Below are 26,659 nucleotides of genomic sequence, written 5' to 3' on the forward strand. Positions count from 1 at the left end.
AGACTAAATCTTGACTTTTTTACGGTCACTAATCGAAGCTCAAACTTAATATGTAATCTAATACGGATTAGGAAGCCGTTAAGTTCTTAAATGTAACTTATATGTAACCACTGCAAAGGATAAGCCTTCCCTAAAGATACCTGTGTGGGGATATACTATAATCGATACGCTCGGCAGCCTTCGCACGGCTTTATTCTGTATGGCAATCACGAAAACTGAATAGGAGAGTTAAGCTCAAAATATTCCGGTCCAATGTGAACGCCGTGTTGCTATATGGATGCGATACGTGGAAGGTCACCAAAGATGTCTCGTTTTGGCTCCAAGTCTTCGTTAACAACTGTCTTGGACGTATTCTCTTTATATACTGGCCTGAGAAAGTTTCCAACGTAGATCTCTGGAAACGTTACGGTGAGATGCCGATCGGCCAGCAGATCAAACGTCACAAGTGGAACTGGATAGGTCACTCGAAGGGACCCTTGATCACATACCGAGGTAAGCCATTAGAATGGAATCCTCGAGGAAAGCAAAGACGTGGCCGCCCAAAGCAAACCTGGCGGCGGAAGATCACTGCAGAAGTGAAGGCAGATGGAATGACGTGGAGCGAAGCAAGGCGCGTGGTTCAGGACCGCTCGGGATGGTGAAGTACTATGGACGCCCTCTGTCTCATCTTGGGGACATAAGAATAAATGATGATGCCACGCTCGGCAGGCGGGTTGGCGATCGCAGTGTGGTATTATAGTACGCAGAGGGCGCTGGCGCCCATCTTCTGGGAACTTGTTTGTGTGCAGTGGCAAAGAATACGTCTTAAATGACTTAATTTTTAAAGAGTGGGTTGTATACGCCCGACGCGGCCTGAATGGAAAATCTTCAAAAATAGCCTTGGCACGGAACGTGTTGAGAGAGTGTAGAGTTGAAGGGTTAAAAAAAATAGTTATAAAACTAAAAAAAGTCCCATTTAATACATAAAAGATTTAACAGTAACGGTCCGAGAAGAGGTTTTCTAGTGAACTGCGGAGTAAATTTATAATACGGGTCAAGATTAAGTAAGCGCTCCCAAAGTTCGACTACCTTCAGTCCGTTGAAACCATCAGTCGAAAAAATATGTTTTTTTTTTTTATGAAAATGTAATACGCAAAATTGAGTTAAAAATTTTCATAACCGGTTTAAATTTTTAAAGGCTATGTACGATATGCATTTGACTTTTAAATTAAAAAAAAAAAAAAACTTCAAAACAAAGAATACAATAATGCGTTGTTACGTAACTCCTAAAACGCGGCCATATTGTTTTTGTCGGCGGGAAAATAATGACAAGCCATTGTATGTTATCTGTGCAAAAAGCGACGGTATTGTTTCGCGGGTTGAAGACCCGCTTTATTTGAATTTAGATAATTTGAATAAAAAACAATAGTGATTGATAAAGATGTATCACTCTCTGTTTACTTTCTATATGCATTAGTTATATGTTAAATTTTCTTGAAATAATAAAGTACGTAATAACTGACTCCAGTTCTGTTCAAGTTATATGTCTGTGCAATACCTGAAAGGTTACAGTATCGTACCGCCTGTTAGTCCAGCCCTTAAGGACCGAACGAATATCCTCGATGTTGCTGATCCCTGCTTTTAGGTTGTTTAATCTTTCTTTCAATCATCCTAATAGCAACTGTCGAGTGAAGGACATATACGATACCAATTTCCTCGGTGAGGTTCGATCGCAAAGCCGTAGCTCAAAGCGCCTTTGATATATCCAGGGTTGTGATCTGGCCTTAAAATTCCATGGTGGAGATCCCGCCAAAGCACATACTGACTCATAAGATATGGTGCGAATAATTTGAAAAAAAAAAAATCATTATATTCTTCCCGATTGCCATATTTAGACACGGATATGTTTTAACCCCAGTTTTTTTTATATTTTATGTCACAATAAATGATTCGATATTAAATCCAGGAGTTACAATACTTTTAAAAATATAATTATTTTTTCCTATGAAAAAGTATAGTTTAAAAAAAATGTCGAAATTGAATCGTACATGCAGAATTATAAGGTTCACTGTAGTTTAACAAGTACAGATATATTTAACCGTGATCTCCCGATATCGCAGTTTAAGATTAAATTGCTTCGTAAATTCTAGAATGAATGGAATGAAATTGTAATTGATTCTAAATTTAAAAATAATAAAAGAAATGTGAGGGTAGAATTACAGTTGCAGTGTTTTGTTTAGATAAATCCGTTACACGCGGTCAAACACCTCGAATGTCGTGACTGATACGTTATCATGTCCAAAATGATCGCTTTGTATATTTTTGTTACGTTGCACTTGATCTTGTGTAAAAGTCATAACCAGGTCGTAGAGACATATCCGGTATTTAAGCATAAGCTTTGTAATGTTTCTACTGTTGTACAGTACCCGGCGACAAGATATTGCACATCGACCTTTGGAATGAGACAATCGGCTATTATCGGCTTCGTAGAGCGTTGTCTCTGTCACACACACTGTTTGTATTTCGTGCGACGAAATTTAGTAAAATTTTGTGAAAAATTACAATGTGAATAATGATCCTATCTACCCATGATAAGATGTTGAACGTGAGGACCTAAAAGAGGTCTCTCAGGGTCTTGGTTGACTCTGTGTTTGGCACCAATCGGTGTAACATAACTCCTGAAGATGCCTCGTGGAGGGATGAAACACGTGTTGAGTGATTTGACGGTGGCAGTTGTGTAGTTCGCATTGTTTGCCGTATGCGCATTTGTCAGCGGGCGGTCGGTGCACTTTGTTGCACGACTACCACTGCATGTGCGGAAGTGGCTAAATATTGGTCCTTTTCTCACTTAGGATGGACTTACGCAAGGTAACGCCTGATTCCTCTAAAATTTATTTTATCCTCCATCCTCCATGAAAGTTGATTTTACTGTTTATAAGCAGAAACTTTGTATATCACATAGAGTGCACGTGCTGAAAATAGAATGCACGATAATGGTAACGGTTATTCTCTTATCGACGAGTCATCTCTGATCTACAGGAACTAACTGTCAACTGTTAACCTTTTATGTGTCATGACCCACTTTAGCCTTTCTAAAATTCTGACACCACCTCTATGTAATATATTTTTAATAAGGCGAAAGAGTTAAACTCGTGTTGTGTCCACTCTATAATTGCCTCACTTAATAATCAAATTGCCAACCTGTCGGGCGTGGTAAACTCTTATTTCAAATTGTTACTACAAATTTTGTTATCATGTCAACCGATCAACGCCACTGCAAGGTGCAGGTATAAAAAAATCGCCACGATTACATGTCTTGCGCTGCTCGAATCCGGGACTTCCCTCGACCATGACTATTTTGTCGATAGGAGGCATACGTACGCTGCGTCTACTGAATCGTGGTCGACAATCCATCTGTTTCCTGTGCTTTGTGTCATTGGTAATCCTCTAGCCAATGTTCTTATCTTTCGTGTAAGGATCTTGTCATTTCTGATACGTCGTGGAGAAATCCTGAGTATAAAACTCTACGCTTTATATTCCTTGGCGTTAACAGCTTCAAAGTGCATCAGGTCAAAGAGCAATGGAAGTGCTTAGTCCAAAATTCATTTTGTTTGGACTGTCAGAGTCAAATTCAGCATTTGGAATCTAGTACTACAGCTCCCGATGACTCTTACTGGATTCCCTGTTTCTGGTCGTTGTTTCACTTCTAACGACGGTGACTCCTGTTTCGTCAACAACTGTCTCTAGTCTATTTGTCTTGGATGAAGTTATCGTTGTTAGCCTGGAAGGCTTTTACGGTTTCATCGGAACAGAGTTCACGGAACGGATGGGTCCGTTACGTCTAATATGTTCCGTTATTCATAGCAACGCTAATTCTACTTCCCCTTGGACACTATTAGTTTATTATTGGTTTAATTAAACTATCTCGAAACTAATGACATTTATAAAGAAAGTAAAAGCAAATATTTGCCTAAAGCATCGGGAAATAGAAAGTTCCAAAGATCAATGTAGGCATATATTCGAGCACTTGTTTTAAACTGAGCAATCTCTTGTTCAAGTGGATATACGATTCGTTTGATTGTATGAAGAGTTTTATCAAAATCAACAGCTGATTGGACAACCTTCTTCAATGCCAAATCAAAATAAATACATTGATTAATGTTTATTTTCATAAAACACCATATGAACGTAGTCATGCAAGTTTCTTATGATGGCGATATTAACAAGCGTTCATTAATACATTATCCATTGCACCGTGCACATGTCTTTTAGTGATATAAGACTATACATCACGGATCAATGTATAATTGACATGGACGAATTGTACTAACTGCTTATGCGCAAGTAAATTAGTACTTTTGTTTGTTCATTAACCGTTTTATCACCAAATTGGGGTTTAGGTAACTTTGAGAAACGGTTATCGAATATAGAAAGCAAATATAAAAATTATTTATGTGTGTAGAATATGTTCTTTTAGCTTTTACCTACTTATTAGATATAGTGAAAGAGCAAAGAAGGCGTACGTTCTTCTGTTAAATTTTCCTTTTTAACCTTACTGTCTGCATATTTTTGAACCGATATATTTAACCTATTTGGAGTTTTCATATATTGATTCTTCTGTCGAAGTAAAATGAATTTAAAACAATATTTGTTACTTGTACACCTTATAAAAGTAGCAGTATAAACGCATCTTTACAATAGTCACGCACACTAATCTCATCTGTCCCTTTCATTTGGTTATAAAAGTGAGGTTGAAAGAGCAAGATAGAAGGGTATTAATTGCTTTTCGCGATTTAAGTATTGTAATCGATCACGACCACAGTGTAAATATTTTTGATTCCTGCAGTGATCTCACGTATTTTGTACACACATACACAAACAGACACACATATTTATATATATTTATACATTTATATATATGTGTACATGATAAACAAGCGTACGGTTACCATAAGCCAAGTTTAAGCCATGTTTATATATTGTGTTACATACGGAAGCTGTTATAAATTTTATCGCTCGACCTATAGTGCTCTCTGAATGAATAACGCTAAGGGCCCGTACACACTAGCGTTTTTTATTGACGTTTAGTTTTTTATTTTTATTTACATTGATATAAAATATGCTAGTGCGCGGTTTTTAAATCGGATATTTTTGGCAGAGAAATAAATTTATATAATATTTTAATGACTAAACTGGCAACAATTGTTAATGTATATTTATTTTAATGTCAAAAATATATGATAATTTTTATTTCTATTATGGGTGTATAAGCCGGAATTTGTTTTGGCACATCGGCGATAAGAGTTACGGCAAAATCGAGAGAGTTGTCTTTAATATATATAAAGAGATGTTATAACCAAAAAATATATACCTGACGTGCCAAAACAAGTGCTGTATAAATGTCGGAGACATTGGTGATATGCGTTTATACCAAAAATTGGTATATGTAAATATATAAATATTTCATTCATGTCTGTATATTTACCATCAAACCCGAACTGTGATGGTATTATAAATGAATTTCAGAGATGTCAACTTCAGCAAAGGTAAGTGGTAATATATTAATAAACTATCTATGCCCGCGATTTGTGTATAATTTAACATAAAAAAGTTTATGTAGTGTTTTTATTTGTAGCTCGTTTACAACGATACAATATGTAGATGTAATTATATGAATTTCTTTTACAACTCTATTGAGGATATTTGTGAATTTGATCACAAAAAGAAAACCGTCTGGGTTAGTTTCGGATTCCTATTTTGTATTTGAAATCCTTTAAAGATTGCCATTGTCCTTTTTGCGCTGTATTCTTAGTAAGGATTAATGTGAACTTGGTTTTTTAACTCATTTGCATGGTAAATATAATGTACAGATAAAATATTGATAAAATAAATTAAAAAAAAATGTCTATCGCCGCCTCATCTCATCATCCATTTCGCGATGGTGAACGTGCTACATATATCATTAAAATAATCGACGATTCAAAAGCGCATGTATATGCCTTCTTGAATATAGTTTGAATTTGATCTCGACCCGCCTCGTCAACTGTAGTATCGTGTTTTGTGTACCTTCGATGTAATGTCAGAATTGTTCAAAAACGCGTCGATTTTGTCTCTAAAGTCCCAAAGGATGGGTGTGGTAAATAAGGTAAGATAATAAAAATAGCCATAATTGTATAAAAGTCAAACCAGAAAAAATTGAGTTAAAACTGTGATAATGTAGCGAACTATCTATGAACGAAGATGAGGAAAGAAAGGTGATGCACGGAAGATAATGAATAGAGATAATGATTGTGAAGGAAGGAAAGTAAAACAAATGAATAAAATGAGAAAATACTTTATCCGAGTTGTAACGTCTCTGTCCCATACATGGTAGGGGGGAACTACATGTCCCAAAAAGGAGAGCCATATAGAAAAAGTGAACAAAAAAAGTCACAAAAAAGTATATACGACGCAAAGTAATAGTAAAATAGAAATGTGAATTAGAAAAGAAATCAACATATAAAATTATAATTTAATATTATATATATAGATAAACTATAAGAATTATTAGAAATGTACGTGAGAAAAAAATAATTTGACTTTATATATGAAAATATTAGTCTCTTTTGAAATTAGTTTTTTTGGCAGCCCTGAATTTAAGCATTATTTTTTGGCTGAAGTAAACTTGAATTTGACACCCCTGCCACTAAAGCACGCACACCACGATACACTTTCTTAGGGGGCGGCCGCCCGCACCCTAACCGTGAACAGCGTGGGCGAACCGCGGTTGGATCCGGATTCATCCTTGGCTTGCCTGTGGTCCACGCTACCGTCCCTAGCCGCACATACACAAAACACTACACAGCTCTACTCGGGTAGAGCGGTTTTCTACGTACGTTTTTTGTTTTATTTTTATGTCCACGGACCCTTACGCTCCGTGAACCCAGTTCTGATGAAGCTGTAAAAGCCCCCGGGCTAACGGCATCAAGTTCATCCGAAACGCTAATCATCTGTAACTAAAGCACGTGTCTGTAATAGTAATATGTGTGTGTATATGAAAATGTACGTGAAGACCGTCTGTCTTATTTATACACATTCCTCATAATCGCATATCGGTTATGAAATTCTAAACGTTTTAACGTCAAATGTATTTTATTTATGCGCAAGGCAAACGGACTTGGTGCGGTGCCAGCTGTGTCTTCCTATCGCCGTCCGGAACGCAAACACAAATGATATTGCTATCTAACATTAACTTCATAGTTCCAATTTGTTTTAACTTTATGATGATTCGACGATTGAAATTGGACTTTCTGTTTATGATTATAGAGTTTATTTTCGTCTATTTGATAATATTGACTTAATTCAAGACATCGTTTATGTAATATGGGACGTAAAAATAGGAGGTAAGGAAGGTATAAAATTGATATATGGACACAGTATGAGATTATATTAAAACTAAAATAATTAAATGTCACTAAGTAACAGTTTAGTTCAACACCCCAGCAGTGGGTTGGGGATGACATAAATAGTTAATACATTTAACATACAATTGAAGATTTTATTTATGACTAAAATCAGCTGTCCAAATGACATTTGCAGATGTATGGGTATGAGGTGGCACGGTACAGAGTGCGCCTAGCCTAAGACCTCTTTTAACACGTTCATTGCGTTAAGAGATCTAAAAGACCCCCTTAACTTTTGTTTTATGCGACAAAATCCGTGCCATGTTTAAAGTTCCTTCTGTATGGCTGAGACAAAAATACCAATTAGCTTTTGCCGTTAAATTTGATTGACTGGCACAATAATAAAATATTAGAGATTTATTAGGCCTCGCAGTACAGGAAAATTTAGTTTTGAGGTTTTTTTTTCAAACAAAAAGGTTATTGTTTTTTTGGAAATGTTGACGCAGCGAGCGTGTTTGAGCTCCCAGGGAAGCATGACCTCGGGCCATCATGTAAGTTAAAAGGTAAAAGAACTAGTCTATCGTAGTGCGTGGGTAAAACCAGCGCACAACTTTGGTTATTTCAGTGTCTCATCTATTTAATTTGATATGACGTCACACGATAAACAATTTATGCAATCAGTTGATTTATTAAATAAAATTATGTGTGAGTATTAAAATTTCCGACATAACATTTCAATGTTTATTTGGCGGGTGATATATCTCGGTGTGTGTGCGTGTAAATATCACAGTTATAACCAGTTTTTTTTGCGCGTTTTCCCTGTATATATATTAAATCTATTTTACATCGAACATAAGCAAGGATTCACGACATTTATACAAGGATAAAATCGCTTCAACTCGTTCTGAGCGTTTTAATGCTACCTTTATTGTGCGAACAGCCAACTTAGGTTAAGTATAAGTTGGGAGTCTTCAAGAGGGAATAGGTATCTTCTAGACAAGTATACGATCGTATAGATCTCGTCATCTCACAATATCATAGGTGAAACAGATTAAATGCTTTGTCTATATGGAAAAAATAAAACGGGTTGTCACTCCGAGTTTTAAATCTTTAATGGAATTAGGCGTTACCTTGCGGAAGTCCATCCCAAGTAAGAAAGGGACCAATATTTAGCCACTTCCGCACATGCAGTGGTAGTCGTCTTTCAAATTCATTTTCTATTTTACATACGTCGTATATAGTTTTCACTGATATTCAGTTTTTACCATTAGTTAATTTTAAACAAAAGTTTTAGTAAAAAATAGTGTGTGATCACCCTAATCTCGGATGTGATAATAGACTGAGTATTCAATCACATTTCGTCATAGCAAAATATTGAATTAGCGCTTCGATATTTAGGGCACATTAATCACGAAGTATATACGGCACGTGACTTATACATATTTATACGGAAATATTTCGGGAATTATCCCCTATTACAGGAAAATAAATGTAGTTATTTAATTGGATGTATTTACCTTATCACGTATCGAATGGCCAGAGCTTACTTTCAAAGAGCAGTACAGTTGTTTTGAACGTTGTTTTATTTTTAAAAAATCTAGTTTTTTCAATGTTGCATTTATTTAATTTTAAAGTTAATCTTTGTGTTAGTTTTTATGTTTTTATTATTTCGATTTTATTCTGGAATAGAATCCAATATTTTTTGAATGTACGAGAGTATTATTTTTGCTGTCCATTAGTATTCGACCGGCGGGCCGCGGTCTGTGCATCCATGCTATACATACATATTTATATATATATATATATAAACATATTTATGTATACAGGATGTCTAGTAACAGGTAGTAGGTAGAGAGATTGTAGAGTAGTGAATGTATAGCACATTTTGTTTTTCATTTAAATGCGTTTAGCTGTACTAAGACTGCGGGCACAAATAGACGGAAACTTAATTTTTATATATTGAAATTCCTATTTTGAAAACGCTTTTCCTTAGTTCATTATCATTACGTTATTACTTCTGAAACCATAAATTTACAGCAAATAAGGCATATATAATACCCATAAAATATTTTACCTATAAACAATCATGCTGTATTTAAAAAAATCCATCATCTATGTACTAAACAGCATGTATAATAAGAACTAGAGATTTTAAATGTTGTATTAATGTTACTTTTGAAGAGTAGTGTCAATAAAAAATGTTAAAGATTTTGCGTAAGTCCACCCGCAAAGATGTATGTGATATGATTTCAATAACATTGCTAATCGATTCAGGCTTTGTATAGCTTCATCTAACTCGAGCTCAGAGAACAGAGCCTATTGTAATACGGCCTGTACGAAATGGCACTATACCCCTGTATAGTAAAATGAATAGAATCCGCAAGGGAATTTGAAGCGAGGAACAGCCGGTAAATAAATTAAATAAACACTTTTTAGTGTCCCATTGCGTTATACTAACGGCCGCTCGCCCAAAAACGCTGTTATCTGCCTAATGCTCGCACTTACGCCATCGCACGGTACTTGACATCGGTAACTTATGATTATAACAGATAAAAATTAAAGTAATAAAAATATACTAGAAGATTTTTACTATAATAATATAATAAGTACATGCAATTGTATTCCAGTAGGAAATATTGACTTTATCTTAATAAAAAAAAAAGAAAAATTTATGATTAAGTCTGGCGTGAATTCACGCCCGCGGGACGCAACTGTTATTATGCTCTGGCGTGAATTAACGTCCGCGGAGTGTGGTAAAAATAATAATATAGTTCGTAAGAGAGGCATATACATGTGTCACACTAATGTATTACATACAAAAGGTTCATTAGGATTTTTGTAGCAATCTTTGGGGCACACCTATGCCTTGCAGTTGAAGTCTCTGGTATAATTAATGTAGTGTTTCTATTTACGTATTAAATTAGGACAGTATAATCTTTTAATCTAAATTGTCCGCTATCATGTGTATGTGTTACGTCATCTGCGTGATTGCCGCAGTAATGCGGCAAGATTAAATACGGCTACTTTAGTGATATAAACGTTTTAAAATTTAATTTGATATTCGTAAAAGAAATAGGTAAATACAGAAGAAAAAATCTAATATTTTCATTTATTAGGGGAGCCGGAAAGTAATGTCTTTTTCTTAAGTTAAATTTACACGACTGCATTTTTGACAAGTTTTTATTTATATTCAACAATATATTCACCATCGTTATCAACAACCTTTTGCCGTTTAGTGTACAAATCATTGCCGGAGCGGTAACAAATCAATCGATTTTTCTGTAAAATATGATAGAAAAGACATTACTTTCCAGTCCCCTAAATATAGGACAGGCTTTTTGGTGCTTATTACAATGTTGTATTTCTTTAATTGATTTTATACGGTGTGAATTTATGTACAGGTTGATTTAAATAAGTGTAAAAGTTTTAAACGGGTGAATGGCACATTTGTCAGATAAAAGACCCTATATAAAGAGGTCAATCTAGATACTGATGTAGGTGTCATTGTAAGATTTATTTTTATTATGACCAGGCTGCATTGCTGTCCAAATGGCATTTGTATATTCCGCAGGTTTGAATTGGTAGGGCGCAGAGTTAGTAGCTTAGGATCTGTTAAGTATTGAAGTTACCCGTTGCCATTAAGATTTAACCCTTTGAGGCATGGAATTTTAGAAAATAAAAATACCCATATTGCACACATATTTTATGTCGTTCAAAATTTAACAAAATTGGTGCCTTATTATTATTAAGGATGCACAATTATATAAAAAAAATAATTCTCTTATTGACTACTAAAAAATTTTGGTTTCAACACTTGATGAACCAGTCATATGATGATAAACCTTACCAACGCAATCGAGTATATTTTTTAACAATTGCTAATGGTGTTGCCAATTACTTTAAATAATAAAGTTCAGAAAAAATGTATGAGCGCGCAACTATTCTAATGTTTCCAGGTGGGTCGAGAAATGTCCCACCATGCCTTATTACGCATCAAAAAGATGGGACATTTTTAAAACCAGTGTGCCCCAAAGGATTAAGTATATCACTATAATGGAATGAAGAGGCTAAAGCTGTCACCTCAAACCAGGTGCACATATAAATGAAAACAAATATTTGTGATGATAAAAAGACAAATAAATGATATATGATAGTCAGATTAAAGTAAGCGCCGTAAAGATAAGACTTGAATGATCACGAGGAAGTTGTAAGAGTTATCACCTGCGGTTTATGCGGTGAACGTTTTACAAGCGATGCGATGGGTGATCATTAATTCGTTGCGTCTTGCAGATGTGATAATTTTTATATGAGGTGGACTTATTAAAGGTGTAATAATATGAATGCCTACTTTCTTAATGTGTATTTAACCCTTAATAGTCTGATTTACGAAAGTGATATTTTTTTTAATATTACTGTTTTTGCTTGAGGGTCTAGATGAAGGGAAAAATATATATTTTTTTAATTTCGTTGGAAGAATATTATACAATAGTAAAATTCGTACAGCTATCCTATATAAAACTAATAGTAATGTGAACATTCGGTTTAAAGGAATGGTATCAAAATTGAAACTTTAGGCAATTAAGGGTTAAAAATCATTATAAGCGGGATTGCAGGCGGTGCACTTTGTTGCACGACTACCACTGCATGTGCGGAAGTGGCTAAATATTGGTCCTTTTCTTACTTGGAATGGGCTTCCGCAAAATAACGCCTGATTACATTAAATATGTATTTAAAAACACCGCACAACGAGTCACTGTCAGGCACGATGCACCACCGCACAATATACTAGCAACTAAAAATCAGGGTCGGCTCTGACCGCCGAACAGGCCTCCAGGAACAACACTATATCTACACGGACATGGCCCCTCTTTATGTAAAATTTAAGCTAAATTCCGATGAATCTGCACAAAGCCAAAGCCGGCCACCAGTATAACATCTTTCAAACAACATAGGACATGGTCACACAACTTTATAAAGTTGATCAGAAATTGGATTCCGCTTACTTTCAACCGATCTTACTATAAAGACATGGGTGAGAGATGATAAGGATAATGACTTCACTTTCTGAAGCTCCTATTGTGTACGTCGAGAGAAAAAGCTAGAATATTCTAGAATTTAATAGAAAGTAGAGTAGAATTGAGCTCATCTATAATTTATTTATTTAGGTACACCGGCTGTACACAAATATAGGAAGTCGTTAGGAAAAAGTTCGTCGAAAGTATAAGAAACTCTGTATTCAATATTGCTAGTCGATTTGGTTCTTGATTCTCTTCTGGTTTGTTCCTTCACATCTTTATTTTTTGCTTCATTTGGCTTGACATTTGATGTATTAGATGTTGTGCGGTCTAGGCTTCGTACAGCTTCATCGAAATTGAGCCCGTGGAAACAGAGGTTCACGGACTAAAAATTTTACGCTGGGGAACGTACCTCAGTTACGACGAAGACGTCTACACGCGGAGAACTATAACAGTGTAGGTGTATAGTGTAGTGAGTGGGGTGTAGTGTATGTAGCACGAAGCGAGGACTACTCGGCGGTCGGGAGAGACACGGGCCTCTCCGGACCGCCCTCGTTTGAACGCGGGTTAGGCGGATGCGGCCGCCATGTCATGTGTAAGTGGGTAGTGCATGACATGTGCATTGAGACCGTCAGGAACTCTTTAATTGGCTTCTTTATTTTGCCGCTATATCTACATTTAGCGTAGTACAACTCGTGGGTGTGTGAACGCGCACAGGTCTGCGTGTAGGTACTGTGCGAGCGAGACAGCACTAGGGATTAATGTTTGACGTACTATTGGTCGATTGGGCGAATCCCATACATAATTGAAATAACATTGAAAGTGATCGTATTAATGGTTCTGTTGTGTTCCTTTATGGGTGACACGACATTAAAAATTTACTTTATACAGTGTAAAAAGAAAGATGTCTTTGCTTTATAAAATATATTTTTTAAATAGATTGCAGAGTAAGAAGAAACATCTGGCTTTCGACTCCAACAGAGCACTTAGTTTGAAAGTGTTTACTCTGGCGCGCAATCTACAAGGCTTAGAGTTTAAAGATTATATACTCAATTAAAATTAAAAATGCTTTATGGATGTAGTGGATTATAAAGATGTTTTCTAAAAGACTATAAAAGCGGCGAAAGATATAAATGACAGGCATTTGTTCGAATATTGTGTTATAAGAACTGCACAGATAGGAGAGTTTAATCCGTTTGTCCCATAATAGGGTCCACACTAAAGGCTTTCATAGGGCGTCGAGGCAAATCGCACTAAACCTGTAGCCCCCATAAACTCTAAAAGGTGCCCATAAGAGATTTGACCATTTAATATTTTATGCAAAAATATTAGATCATTTATTAAACGATTGTCTTTGAGAATTTTTGTAATGAAATTCTTTAATCTTAAATGAAGACACAAGTTTAAGAAGCGTGCTGTGTATTTGACAAAAGCCCATAATAAACTAGTGTTTTAGTGAGCCATGTAAAATATTTCAAATATATTTAGTAACTAATGCACGCGGTAAGGAAACAATATCATTGTCCGTCGACCTAGTGTAATGAAATAGTTTCTATTTAAAAAGTTTATGAAACTGTCTGTCCGTTCGCGTTAATAATGTATTGAATAACAATTGTCCACTGACTTAGTCATGTCTTAACACATCAAGTTGTTAACAGACAGTGACGAGAGAACATAATTTCTAACAAGTTGTCTAAAATATGATGACGTCTCTTATTTATTCGTTATTCAATTAATATGATTGACAATGTGTCACAGTATTGGCAATTTACAGTTTAAAAAACAATTCTTATATATATATATATATGTAAATATATATATATATATATATATATATATATATATATATATTATCGACGAGTGTTAGTCAATGCTGATGTCCCCTCACGGGGGCACTTAGCCTAGTAACTCCATGAAGAGTTAAGAGTTGGGTGTCTTCCTAATCCGGTGAAATTTACTAAGCAGCGGCGCAACCCAATGCTTCTCCTGGGTTCTTGAGGCTTCTCTACTTTAAAAGAGGTATTGCGTTAGACCTAACAGCATCATTGTTACCAGCCAAGGGAGTCTTCTAGACAAGAAAAGGATCAATATTTAGCCACTTCCGCACATGCAGTGGTAGTCGTGCAACAAAGTGCACCGCCCGCCAGCCCGCTGACAAATGCGTATGCGGTAAACTATGCGAATCACACAACCGCCACCGCCAAATTACTCAACACGTGTTTCATCCCTCCACAGGGCATCTTCAGGAGTTATGTTACATCGATTAGTGCCAAACACAGAGTCTAATGACTAAAAAGACTGTGTTTGGCAGGCGATGCACTTTGTTGCACGACTACCACTGCATGTGCGGAAGTGGCTAAATATTGGTCTTTTTGTTACTTAGGATGGATTTCCGCAAGGTAACGCCTGATTCCATTAAATAGTCTTCTAGACAACATTGAATAGGTTTCTTCTAGGCTAGCTTGCATGGTAGACCTCGTCTATGTTTAACATCAGAAACGAAGGCCAAATGTTTCCCATATAAATAGAAAAGCTAGCTTCGCAATTGATTACGTTGTTGTTCCAAATAGTAGGGAGGTATGCCCTCGTGATCGCCACTTGCGGTCTCAACGGCCGAAGTGTTCCGACCAGTGCCACTTCAGCCACTTGTAAGCAGACGTCTTACGACTGTACTTGCCTGTCTGTAGTTTCTTTACCATCTACGTATGCTGCGTTAAAATCGCTTTAATGTAACAGTACCTTTATAACAGAATACTCGAAATGTCTTTATCGTTCAAAAGATTTGGTTTCTTATCATTGATAGAATTCTCATTACATACGGTTTACCTTATCGCAGCGATATGTAGTGGAAAAATATTTGGGTAAATCCTTGTTAACATCTTATCGGGACGTCTGTGATTTGATATATATATATATATATTTGTATTATTTTTCACCTTGAATTATTTGTAGTTATTGCTTGATGTACTGCTGTGATCAAAATGAAAGATGAATTTGTTTATAAGATGTAATTTTTTTAACTATTCTACAGAATCTATTTCATACCCTTCAAAGTAATGCCGTCAGATAAAATGCATTTTGCTAGCGCTTTTTCAAGTCCTCCAAACAGTTGAAATAAACTTTTCCTGGTACAGCCTCTAAGATCTTCTTAGATTCGGTTTTTATCCTATCAATGGTATCAAAACGGCGTCCCCGCACTGGCCTTTTGGGTATGTTGAGGAGCCAGGTTGCACGGAGCTAAATTAGGTCAATACCGTGGTTACGGAACGATGTCAGTCGAGTTATTCAAGTTATTTTTCAAAAAAATTGTGCGATTTTGGCATTAATCATAACTTGTCTTGTTCGAAACACAAAATATCTTTCAAAATGAATTAACCTTCAAGATCTTCGATTCGGTTTTTATCTATTCAATCGATTTAAAACGACGTCCCCGCATTGGTCTTTTGTGTTTGCTGAATAACAAGAAGTAAGGGATCCGAGTTTTTGACGATATTAATTTTTTAAAAACATTGAGCGATTTTGTCATCAATCGAGACTTTCGCCTTTTACAAACTTGAAACATTTGGCTAAAGACACGTGTAACTCGAAGATAATTAAAATTAACGCTTTGGCCGATAAACGCTTGGAAAATGTTATAGACAGTCCTAACAAGTTAGGAAAAGTAATTTACTTTCCAACCTAATTCTCAGGAGTTTTAAATGACAATTTCATCATCCTCTTTGATCACAGTAGTATATCATGAACATAGTTTTAGCCGTACGTTCACAGCATGGCATATGCCCAAAGATATCTATGGAGGTATATACCATAATAGCCACACTTGATATGCGAGTTGGCGATCGCAATGTAACACTCCTCCTTATCCGCAGTCGTGATGATGATGGGGGTAGTGATTATGACGATGGTGAGGATGGTGATAATGGCGACGATGATGGTGCCGATGATTGAGCTCATGATAAGATTATGACGATGACAATAATGTCGAAGGAGATACCAATTTTGGCGGTGATGATAACGACGGAGGTGATGATAATGACGGCGGTAATGATAATGACGTTGGTGATGATAATAATAGTGGTGATGATAATGGTGGCGATGAAAACAGTGATGGTGGTGATAACAATGATGGCGGTGATGATAATGATGGTGGTGGCGATAATGACGGTCGTGTTGATAATCCGGGTAGTGATTATGACGATGGTGAGGATGGTCGATCTGTACTTCTCAGGGGGTTATATCGCGCCCTTCTTCATACATGCGCTTTTGATTCGTCGATTATTTTAATGTAGATAGTAAGCTTTCACCGGCTGGAAACGCTGATCTAACAGCCGATAGAAAATCTTCTCTTTTGAATGAAATTAATAGTTTTCAATGTGTACATTATAATATCAACCATGTAAATGAGTCAATAAACCAAGTTCCACACATTTCGATCAACTAAAAAGTCTCAAATGTTATGGAAGGTTCTGAGATATGTTGTGGATATATAACTTTATTATATATGCCTACACTAAGACCCACGAAGGATATGTTAAGTTTTTGAAGACGAGGCTGTACGAGTTTATTTTTATTCTTGCAATCATCATATGTAGATTTTAAATTATGGCGCATATCTAATATTATATATAAAATTCTCGTATCACGGTGTGCGTGATTGAATTCCGAAACGGCTCGACCGATTTTCGTGAATCTTAGCGTGCATATCGGCCAGGGTGGAGAATCGGATTACATCTATTTTTCATCCCCCTAGTTGTTAAGGGTGGTCCATCCCTAATTTTTTTTTATTTTTCGTACGAAAATACATACACTAAATTTTCATCCCTCTACGATCAGCCCTTATTTTTATTTGTCAATTAAAAACTTTAATTTTTTGTGCAAAACAACGTTTGCGAGATCAGCTAGTATAATATATAAAAATTAATTGAAAGGCAACCGATAAAATATCAATTTATTTAAAAAAAACATTTTACAGGGTATCTCTGGCTTTATAGCTATATGTTTTATATCACTAGCACCTATACACCAATGTCTCTCGACGGTTTATGATATATTTATTTATATTTACAATCTTGATATTTTCTTTTCCTTAGGCCCCTCGCATACGGCGATATTTTGTAGCGATGCAGTAGCGTAACCATGATTCTGTCGCGATGCAAATGATTTAATAAACTCCGTTCTCTCGCATCAATACAGTCAAAGCATTAGCTGGACTCACAAAGACGATTCAGTCGATAACGATACAATACCTGCAATCGCTGCAGCTGCGAGATGAACGCCGTTGAGGCAACATTGTTAGTCACGTCTGTCAAGCAGAGAGAGTCTGTCAATATCTAATGCATCAAGTATTAAAAAACATGCACCGATGGTCGGTTGCACTGACGCAGATTTGCACCGATGCACGGTTAAACTGATGCTCGGTTGCACGAATGCAGGTTTGCACTGATGCTCGATTGCACTCATGTTCAATTACACTGATGCAGATTTACACTCATGCTCGGTTACACTAATGGAGATTTGCACCCATGTTCGGTTACACTGATGCAGATTTGCACTCATACTCGGTTGCACTGATGCTCGGTTACACTGATGCTAGGTTGCAATGATGCATGGTTGCACTGATGCTCGGTTCTCTCCCCGTCGCGTTTAAAATGCAATAAACATGCGTTAGTATCGATGCTGTCCCATGTTTATTAAATATCGCCTCAAAAAGTCGCCGCGAAGGGCCTTTTAGATTGCTTCCTGTAATTTCGCTTGTGACTGTTGAAGGAAAAAAAATATTACTTTATATACAACAGTACTTTTCTTTTTTAATAATAACTTTTTAATTTTTTCTTAAAAAAAACTATTTTTAATTTTTTCAATGCTTTACGTTCTTTTTAACAGTAAAAGTTATTATAAATTTTAAATTAAAAAAATGTATTGATTAATTTTTTTTGCAAATTTTGCTTAAAATTCGTCATTTAAATGCAATATTTATTTTTTTAATTTAGAATTTTTGCGAGTAGTGGTGGAATTTAGTCTGCACTAATGTTGTTAGGATTACCTCAAATGTGCACTCGGTTTTAGTTTCGTGGCCGGCGTGATATTGCGAGAAAGAATCCCAGCCTTCGAGCGTATGTTGTGGCGCGCTTGTCGCGGCAACGTGTTCCTGCGACAAGCCGAGATTGACACTCCTTTGGAAGACCCATCTTCTGTAAGTACCCAGATAAATTTATTCATATTATTTTGTAGCGGACATGAACTGCCTCCAAAAGTTTGAATATAAAGAAAAAATTACAACCCAAAATTTACAATACCATCATTCTGTCACGAATGAAAAATAGTAATATGTAATACGTACAAGAGAATTTACTTTCTACTGTTACTCTCTTAAATATAAATTAATGTTTTTGAATGATAATGTTGTACAATAAAAAAATGATTTCGACTTTTCTTAAAACAGTATTTTTTTACAAGGATTTTATTTTTCTCTCCTTGGCAATGTCTCTCAATGTGGAGCCCACGCTCCGATATCTTTAGGAGAGGCCTATCTCTTGCATCAATATGCTAGAAGGAGAGAGATAAGAGAATAACAAATTAAATATTAATACGCTCTTATCGTGCTTCTAGCGGTCAAGACAAAGTAGCATGATAGGTAATAAATAAGTATATTTTTAATTAACCAATTACGACAAAAATATATTAGAAGACCGAGGTTTTATTTACCTGTTTTGTCTGAGGCCTAATAAATTGTTTGCCATAAATACTATATGTACAATCAGTTGCAAAACAATGAGTTGTTTTTTTTAAGAAAGGAACCAATATTTAGCCACTTCCGCACATGCAGTGGTATTCATAGCACTTAGCAAAGCGCTAGTTTCCAACGCAATCTTTGACCATTCCAGAACTTTCTCGACTTCCTAGATCGTGATCAGAAGGCACGCCTTCAACACTAGTTTAATACCAGCTAGATACTATTTCACGTTGTATACACTGCGCTTGACTATCTTATTGTTTGACACTATACAATTGTGAATAGAACTGATGTTCGTATGGCAACAAGCGCAGGCGACCATTGTACATCATTACACATGATGTTACATGCTACATATTAGTTCTTGAACTAAAATGTAGCATAACGACTTTTTAGAACACTTCACGACCACTTTGAATTCGTACACAACAAAAATAATTAACAAGTTTGAAGGTACCTCAATAACTATGACAGATGGATATTCAACACCACAGTCCTACTTAAGTTGCTAAAAAGCACTCTAAAATAAACCGCGATATATTCCATAAAAATAATAAAGAATGTTTACTAAATCAAAAAAAAAAAAATTAATGAAATCAGGCGTTACCTTGCGGAAGTCCATCCTAAGTAAGAAAAGGACCAATATTTAGCCACTTCCCCACATGCAGTGGTAGTCGTGCAACAAAGTGCACCTCCCGCCAGCCCGCTCATAAATGCGTATGCGGCAAACAATGCGAATTAGAGTGAGAGAGTGTCACTCTGTGTTTGGCACATATCGATGTTACACAACTCCTGAAGATGCCCCGTGGAGGGGTGAAACACGTGTTGAGTGGTTTAACGGTGGCAGTGTTTATATGGCTAAATATTGGTTCTTTTGCTTACTTGATATCGTTCTGCAATCACCGTATTTGTCCGATTTGGCTCTGTGCGACTTCTGGCTATTCAGAAAACTCAAATAGCCCAATGCGGGAACGCCGTTTTAACACGATTGTGGAGATAAAAACCGAATCGAAGATCTTGAAGGTATTCTGGAAAAAGACTTTCAAATGTTTCGAGGACTGGAATAAACGTTGACAAAAGCGTTTTACAGGCTAAGGATTATTTTAAATGAGATGAAATTTATTTGGGAGTATAAATAAAAAAAAATATATTTTTAAATTTGTCTTACTTTTTGGTCACAGTATTACAGATACTAGGCCGCGTTCCGAATGTTGATTCTATCGTAAAACTCTATGGTTGTTTTTAAAACAAATTTTACATTATTTTCCTGTAACCAGACTTCTCTTTGTCTCGTTAAATGGAATACTACCACTAATCTTGAACACATTGCAAGTCATGCAGGGCTTATACGACCCCCGCTGCTCGGAAACTCTCGAACGGAAACGTTCAGGCCATTTGTAGTTATCATTGAAAAACAAAGGATTCTTAAACAAATGAATTGTAGGGTTGAATATAGATAACTTCACATCACGTATGCGCGTACGTAATGCATATTATAATTTATAACATTTTCTCCCTAATTATAGTTTTGCAGCATTGAAAAAGTGTAAAGCATACGTCTTAAACGACTTTTTTTAATTTTTAAACTGTGGGTTGAATACGCCCCACGCGGCCTGAAAGGAAAATCTTCAAAAATGAACGTGTTAATACGTTAATAGTTATTTGAACAGTAAAATATATCATTTCTTCTCTCTCAATAGTAAATTTGATTTGCAGTCGGACCAGGTGTACAAGTCGGTGTTCATCATCTTCTTCCAAGGTGACCAGCTGAAGACGCGCGTGAAGAAGATATGCGAAGGCTTCCGCGCTACGCTCTACCCGTGTCCCGAGGCACCAGCTGACCGCAGGGAGATGGCCATGGGTGTCATGACACGCATTGAAGACTTGAACACGGTAATTTTCACTGCAGAATGTCTTTAGCTACAGTTTACTGATCACTAATATTTATAGACGATACAATATAGATAATGTCATCTCAAATTTTCAGGTGTTAGGTCAAACTCAAGACCACCGTCATCGTGTACTGGTCGCGGCAGCGAAGAACATAAAGAACTGGTTCGTGAAGGTCCGCAAGATCAAGGCCATCTACCACACCCTCAACCTTTTCAACCTGGATGTCACGCAGAAGTGCCTCATCGCCGAGTGTTGGGTGCCAGCTCTTGACCTGGAGACCATTCAGCTCGCTCTCAGGAGGGGAACGGTAGGCATTCTGGAAGCTCTAATAACTGTCTCTAACTCAAAATAAAATGTTGGTTCAAGCCAAAGCCTCCTTGAGGTTTAGTTGGAAATTTTTTAAGTTTAAGTAAGCACTTGAAGCTTTTAAAAAAAATCCTTAAAACGAACTATGTTCCTTTGTATCCAAAAAAATATTAATTCTATATTATCTACATTCCATTTTCCACGGAAAACTATCAAATATTTATTCTTTCAAACTGGATTTGCTGAACATTTTCGAAAAGTCAAGACATTGATATTATACACGTTTAAATATGTATTACATGTCTAATGTGTATGTTATATTTCTCAGGAGAGAAGCGGCAGCTCAGTGCCACCGATCCTCAATCGCATGGAGACGGCAGAGGATCCGCCAACGTACAACCGCACCAACAAGTTCACCTTCGCGTTCCAGAACCTCATTTACGCTTACGGTGTGGCAACATATCGGGAGGTCAATCCGGGTCAGTGCTGCCATAATTACTTTAAGAATAAAAAATTAATTGCATCACCATTTTTGGTTTTGGGGCCTTATTGAAAATCTATGGGGAAGATCAAAGGACAAGGAATCAAAGGCGGTGTATTCTCTGAGTAGGCGTCCTTATTCTGGGAAAATATTTTAAATCAGAGAAACATTCTGTACCTAACTTACACTCAAGCCAATAACACAGTTCTTATCAGCCAAGGCTATGGTACAGAGAGAGGTTTTTTTATAAGGCCCCCGCTATAAGGAGCCTCTCGTACCCTTATTTTGTTTGGGACAGGGACTTTATTTACAAATAATTTTTTAGGGTTTTATCATTATTCTACAATCACTTTCATATTCTTTCCTTTTATCCTTCACAATGTCTTGCATTTTTTTTGTTCTTTCATTCCTTCTTGTTTTCATCGCCTTCCTTTCCTCATCACAGACACAGACGGAGAGAGGTTAAAGAACGCTCCCCATCCACGAGGCTCACGGATTAAAGAGCCAGAAGGTCATCGTTGTTCATCCCACAACAGTCACCCTTGGGCTGTATAAGTGTCCATGTGGTGGTAGTAATATCACGTCACACGATCTGGTGACTCGAGATACGATCGCAAGATTCATCGATGTGGTGAATTCAGCAACCATCGCACAGATGCTAGCGTACAACCTGAGGATGACAATATGGAGTAGGGATGAAGAAGTGGTCGCATGGATCGTAACTTTTAATAACCGCACATTGTCAGGGTGTCATGAAAATAAATTAAGAGGCTTAGTAAACAAAAAACTCGGACATTTTAAATGTAAATGTAAAAACAAAGACAAAGACATTAATGTCTGTGGAATATAGGTTCTGATAATAAATAAATATGACATTAGGAAGAAGACTGTCTTCTGGATACGATGATTTTTAACCCTTTCTACTCCAAAGTCGAGTGAAACTCGACACTGATATTGTTCCACAAGCTCCACTGTCGAGTGATACTCGACATGGTGTAATACTTCTTTTTGCGGAAAATTTTAAAACATGAAAGATTTTTGTTTCTAAAATATTTGAATCACGAATGAATGAAACATATTCTAGAATCGCAAGATACTATAATTCAATTAAATTTTATCGATGCTACATAACAGCCTTGGAGCGGAAAGGGTTAATTATTTAATCATATAGGAATAACATTACTGCTTGAAAACATGTTGTAAATGAGATTGTATATTCCATTCTTCGCTGCTTCCTCGTGACTGAGGGTCGCGGTCAAACACGTCAGTTTCTGCTCTCTGTTCTATTTTATAAAAGTTTTATAGATCCGTGCATGCTTTTAAAATGGCGTCAGCCCTGCGAGCAGTAATTACAACGCTAGCTGTCCATAACTCTCGTATGTACATTATCTGTTGTGTGTATGTGCTAATTGAGGATATGGTTCTGTTGCAGCTCCATACACGATAATCACGTTCCCGTTCCTGTTCGCTGTGATGTTTGGTGACCTTGGTCACGGCGCGTTAATGGCGGCGTTCGGCTTCTGGATGTGCTATAAGGAGAAACCGCTCCAGGCTAAGAAGATTGACAGTGAAGTATGTATATTTCTACTTTACTATAGCTTAGACGTAAACCTCAAAAATCAAAGTATTCTGCAGTTTTTGATTTTCAATTTATTTACAAATTTAAATTTTTATCACCTATGTAAGCTCCTGGGAAATCGAAACAAATTATTGGTGTGAATAATTATTATTATTATTCCACCATAAATTTAGCTAAATCCAAACACCGATCATAATTAACTAACCGGCATCTTAAGTATTAAGAGTGCTGTCATATATGTGTGCCATTATATCTAACTTCAATACACATATTTTGTACTTTTGTATATATAAATTCAATAAATATGATTTTCATAAAAAAATATTCGTTGCGTATTGCGTGTTTTAAATGCGTATTAAATTGCGGCTTGCAAAAAATTTCAAATTTCGAACACCGAATTGAACCATCAGGGAGTTTGACTACCCCTGCCATATACCATTGTTATGGAGGTGCCTGTCTACCGCAATATAAGTAAAGCTGATATTAAACCTAGACATCTTTGTCCTTCAATAAACTAATTTAAATTATTTTCAGATTTGGAACATCTTCTTCGGAGGCCGTTACATCATTCTGCTAATGGGGCTGTTCTCTATGTACACTGGGCTGATCTACAACGACATATTCTCCAAGAGTCTCAACATCTTCGGGTCGTCGTGGCGCAACAATTACAACAACGAAACCCTCGTCGCCAACAAGCTGTTGCAGCTCAACCCTGACTCCAACGACTATTTGCAATATCCGTATCCCTTTGGAATTGATCCCGTTTGGCAGGTGAGAGTTCAACTAAAATACAATTTTAAACAATTAATGGGAGGTTTCATCAAATAACTGAAAGGCTTTGCTGTAGTATGGGTTAAGCTGTACTGCAGTATGAAGCCGAGTAAGTGTTAAGTGTTGTCATTATTGGTACACTTAACTATAATGTCTTGCCTGTAATGTTTATAATAGTTTAAAGTGTAATTATTTTTTAATAGATGTGGTCGAAAATAGTGTAAAATTGCATATCTAAAAAAATAATATTCATATGTATTATATATATATATATATATATATATATATATATATATATATATATATATATATATATATATATATATATATTTATATATATATATATATATATATATATATATATATATGTGCTCTGCAATTATCTAATGTGTTATTAATAATTTGCCTTCTTTACAATAACATAATACAATATTTTTGTTCCAGCTCGCTGAGTCCAACAAGATCATCTTCATGAACGCATACAAGATGAAGATTTCCATCATCATAGGAGTGTTCCACATGTTGTTCGGAGTGTGCATGTCTCTATGGAATCATATGTAAGTTGAATTTCAAAATTCGGTGCACTAACACTGTACATCTGTACTTCTCTATATGTCGTTTCGTTTTTCGTTTTTTCAAAGATGCGTTGATGCGCTACTTTATTCGCACTAATTTTCACTGGGCGTCGTTACATTTTCGAGGTTGCGTTGTTTTGGATACGATTCTTTAATTTTTTTTTACTTTCTTATTTTATTGATTTAAAAAAAATCCTGACAGCGGAAGGAGTTTTAAAGTATCCGGTAGCTACAAATATCAATTGCTGCAAGGAAAATAATTTAATATTGAAAAAAGAAGCTGTTCAGCAAACATTAGATCAATTTTTCTTTAAGAATAACGACTAACGACGAGTTCTCTATGAAATTTGTATTTGTTGATCAAAAAATTAATTATTTCAGATAAAGTGATCACTTTCATTTAAAAATTGGAATATCAAGATAACTATTTTGATATACATATCGTTTTTGTCCAGTTACTTCAAGCGTCGCATCAGCATCTACGTGGAGTTCATACCTCAGATCATGTTTCTCACGCTGCTGTTCTTCTACATGGTGCTGTTGATGTTCATCAAGTGGACGACATACGGACCTACACCCGGACACCTTGGAGACCCCGGTAAGTCTCCGTCTCTTTCAAAAATATTTAGATCATTGTTAATCTGTCGTTAAACAAGCCACAACAGGCTATACCCGGAATTTCCCTAGGAGATTTATGATGAGTGGATTCATAAGCGAACTAAAGTTATTGATATAGCCCTGCGGATGAGCAGATTGATGTAGTAGCTGTCAGGCTATTGGGATGTCGAGGTTCTGGAGTAGAGACCACTGACTGGCAAGACCAACGTAGCAAATCCACTTGCAAGATGGACAGATGATGTTGTAAAGGTCATTGGTACACGCTGAATGTAAGACGTTTCCAAGCGATCTTTTCCAAAATCTATGGAGGGGATCTATGACCAAGCTGACATCCTATGACTATAATAATGATGAGAATGAGCTGTGATTAAATATAATCAAGTGTGGAGTTTCTCACTGGCTCTTCTCAGCATTCGGAGCCAGTGGTAGCTTTCTATAGGGACAACGAAGCAGACTTATGTTGATTGACAATTCAAAAGTGCTATGTAATAGCCTATTTGTATAAAGAATATTTTGATTTTAATTATTTAGTTCAGAGTTCTCCAAACTTTTTTGTGTCGTAGGCCCCTTGCCATGTTTTTCCGTGTTGGGTAGACCCCCTACTTACCTGATATTGATTTCCTGTAAATTTCTAACTGTAGTGAAGTTTAGTGTTAATAACTTAAAGTAAAAACACATGTTAATTTATACATTTATTAAATGAATTTAAATTAAAACTACTCAAAATAAAATTTTGTATCTGTTATGTAAAATATACGTAATATATTATTAATTTTTTTTACTTCATAGGTACTTTAACAAATAATGTAAATGTTTTGATATTATAAGATAGTATAATGTAAGTAAATAGATACTATCAGTGTATGTGTTGAGATCCACTATCGTGGACCCCCAAATTTTTTTTCGCTGACGTAGACCCCTTGCAGGTTGTCATAGACCCCTAGGGGTCGATACAGACCATTTTGGGAATAACTGATTTAGTAATGACCATAGTCATTATTAGAAGGCAAATACACTTATATGGATCAACGACAAAGTGAAGATCGCTTGAAGTCATTAGATATGGGCAGACTGGTCATTGTGACAATCTAGTGGGGGAGGCTTATACCTTGCAGTGGAAGTTTTGATTGACCTGATGATTATGATGTTTAAAATTTGGTTTGTATGATGTTCATACCGCACTATCTATTTTGAAACTTGAATCAAAAGTCGCTAAATTATTTTGAAAATTAGCATCTTGTCTTCAGCGATTGTTTAATGGTAAACATATGATACAATTTTTATAATGAGATTGGTAATACCTAAAAATAAATTATAAAAGATGTCT

General features: G+C 36.1%; 1 protein-coding gene across 2 annotated transcripts in view; it reads left to right on the forward strand.

Moving 5' to 3' along the window:
* LOC137931812 (V-type proton ATPase 116 kDa subunit a 1-like) overlaps nucleotides 1-26,659 on the forward strand; it is a 41,247-nt gene that overhangs the window by 9,029 nt on the left and 5,559 nt on the right. For both annotated transcript variants that reach the window (XM_068775323.1, XM_068775322.1), the window contains 8 exons: nucleotides 18,443-18,569; nucleotides 20,826-21,002; nucleotides 21,097-21,309; nucleotides 21,637-21,787; nucleotides 23,222-23,361; nucleotides 23,903-24,139; nucleotides 24,584-24,696; nucleotides 25,170-25,312. In XM_068775323.1, the coding sequence (XP_068631424.1) occupies nucleotides 18,443-18,569; nucleotides 20,826-21,002; nucleotides 21,097-21,309; nucleotides 21,637-21,787; nucleotides 23,222-23,361; nucleotides 23,903-24,139; nucleotides 24,584-24,696; nucleotides 25,170-25,312 (1,301 nt within the window). The remainder of the gene's footprint in view (nucleotides 1-18,442; nucleotides 18,570-20,825; nucleotides 21,003-21,096; nucleotides 21,310-21,636; nucleotides 21,788-23,221; nucleotides 23,362-23,902; nucleotides 24,140-24,583; nucleotides 24,697-25,169; nucleotides 25,313-26,659) is intronic.

The sequence above is a fragment of the Battus philenor genome, unplaced genomic scaffold (genome assembly GCF_028537555.1).
Source record: "Battus philenor isolate CCGP_79_NKW_IND1 unplaced genomic scaffold, ilBatPhil1.0.hap1 SCAF_8, whole genome shotgun sequence".
In the NCBI taxonomy this organism is placed as follows: domain Eukaryota; kingdom Metazoa; phylum Arthropoda; class Insecta; order Lepidoptera; family Papilionidae; genus Battus; species Battus philenor.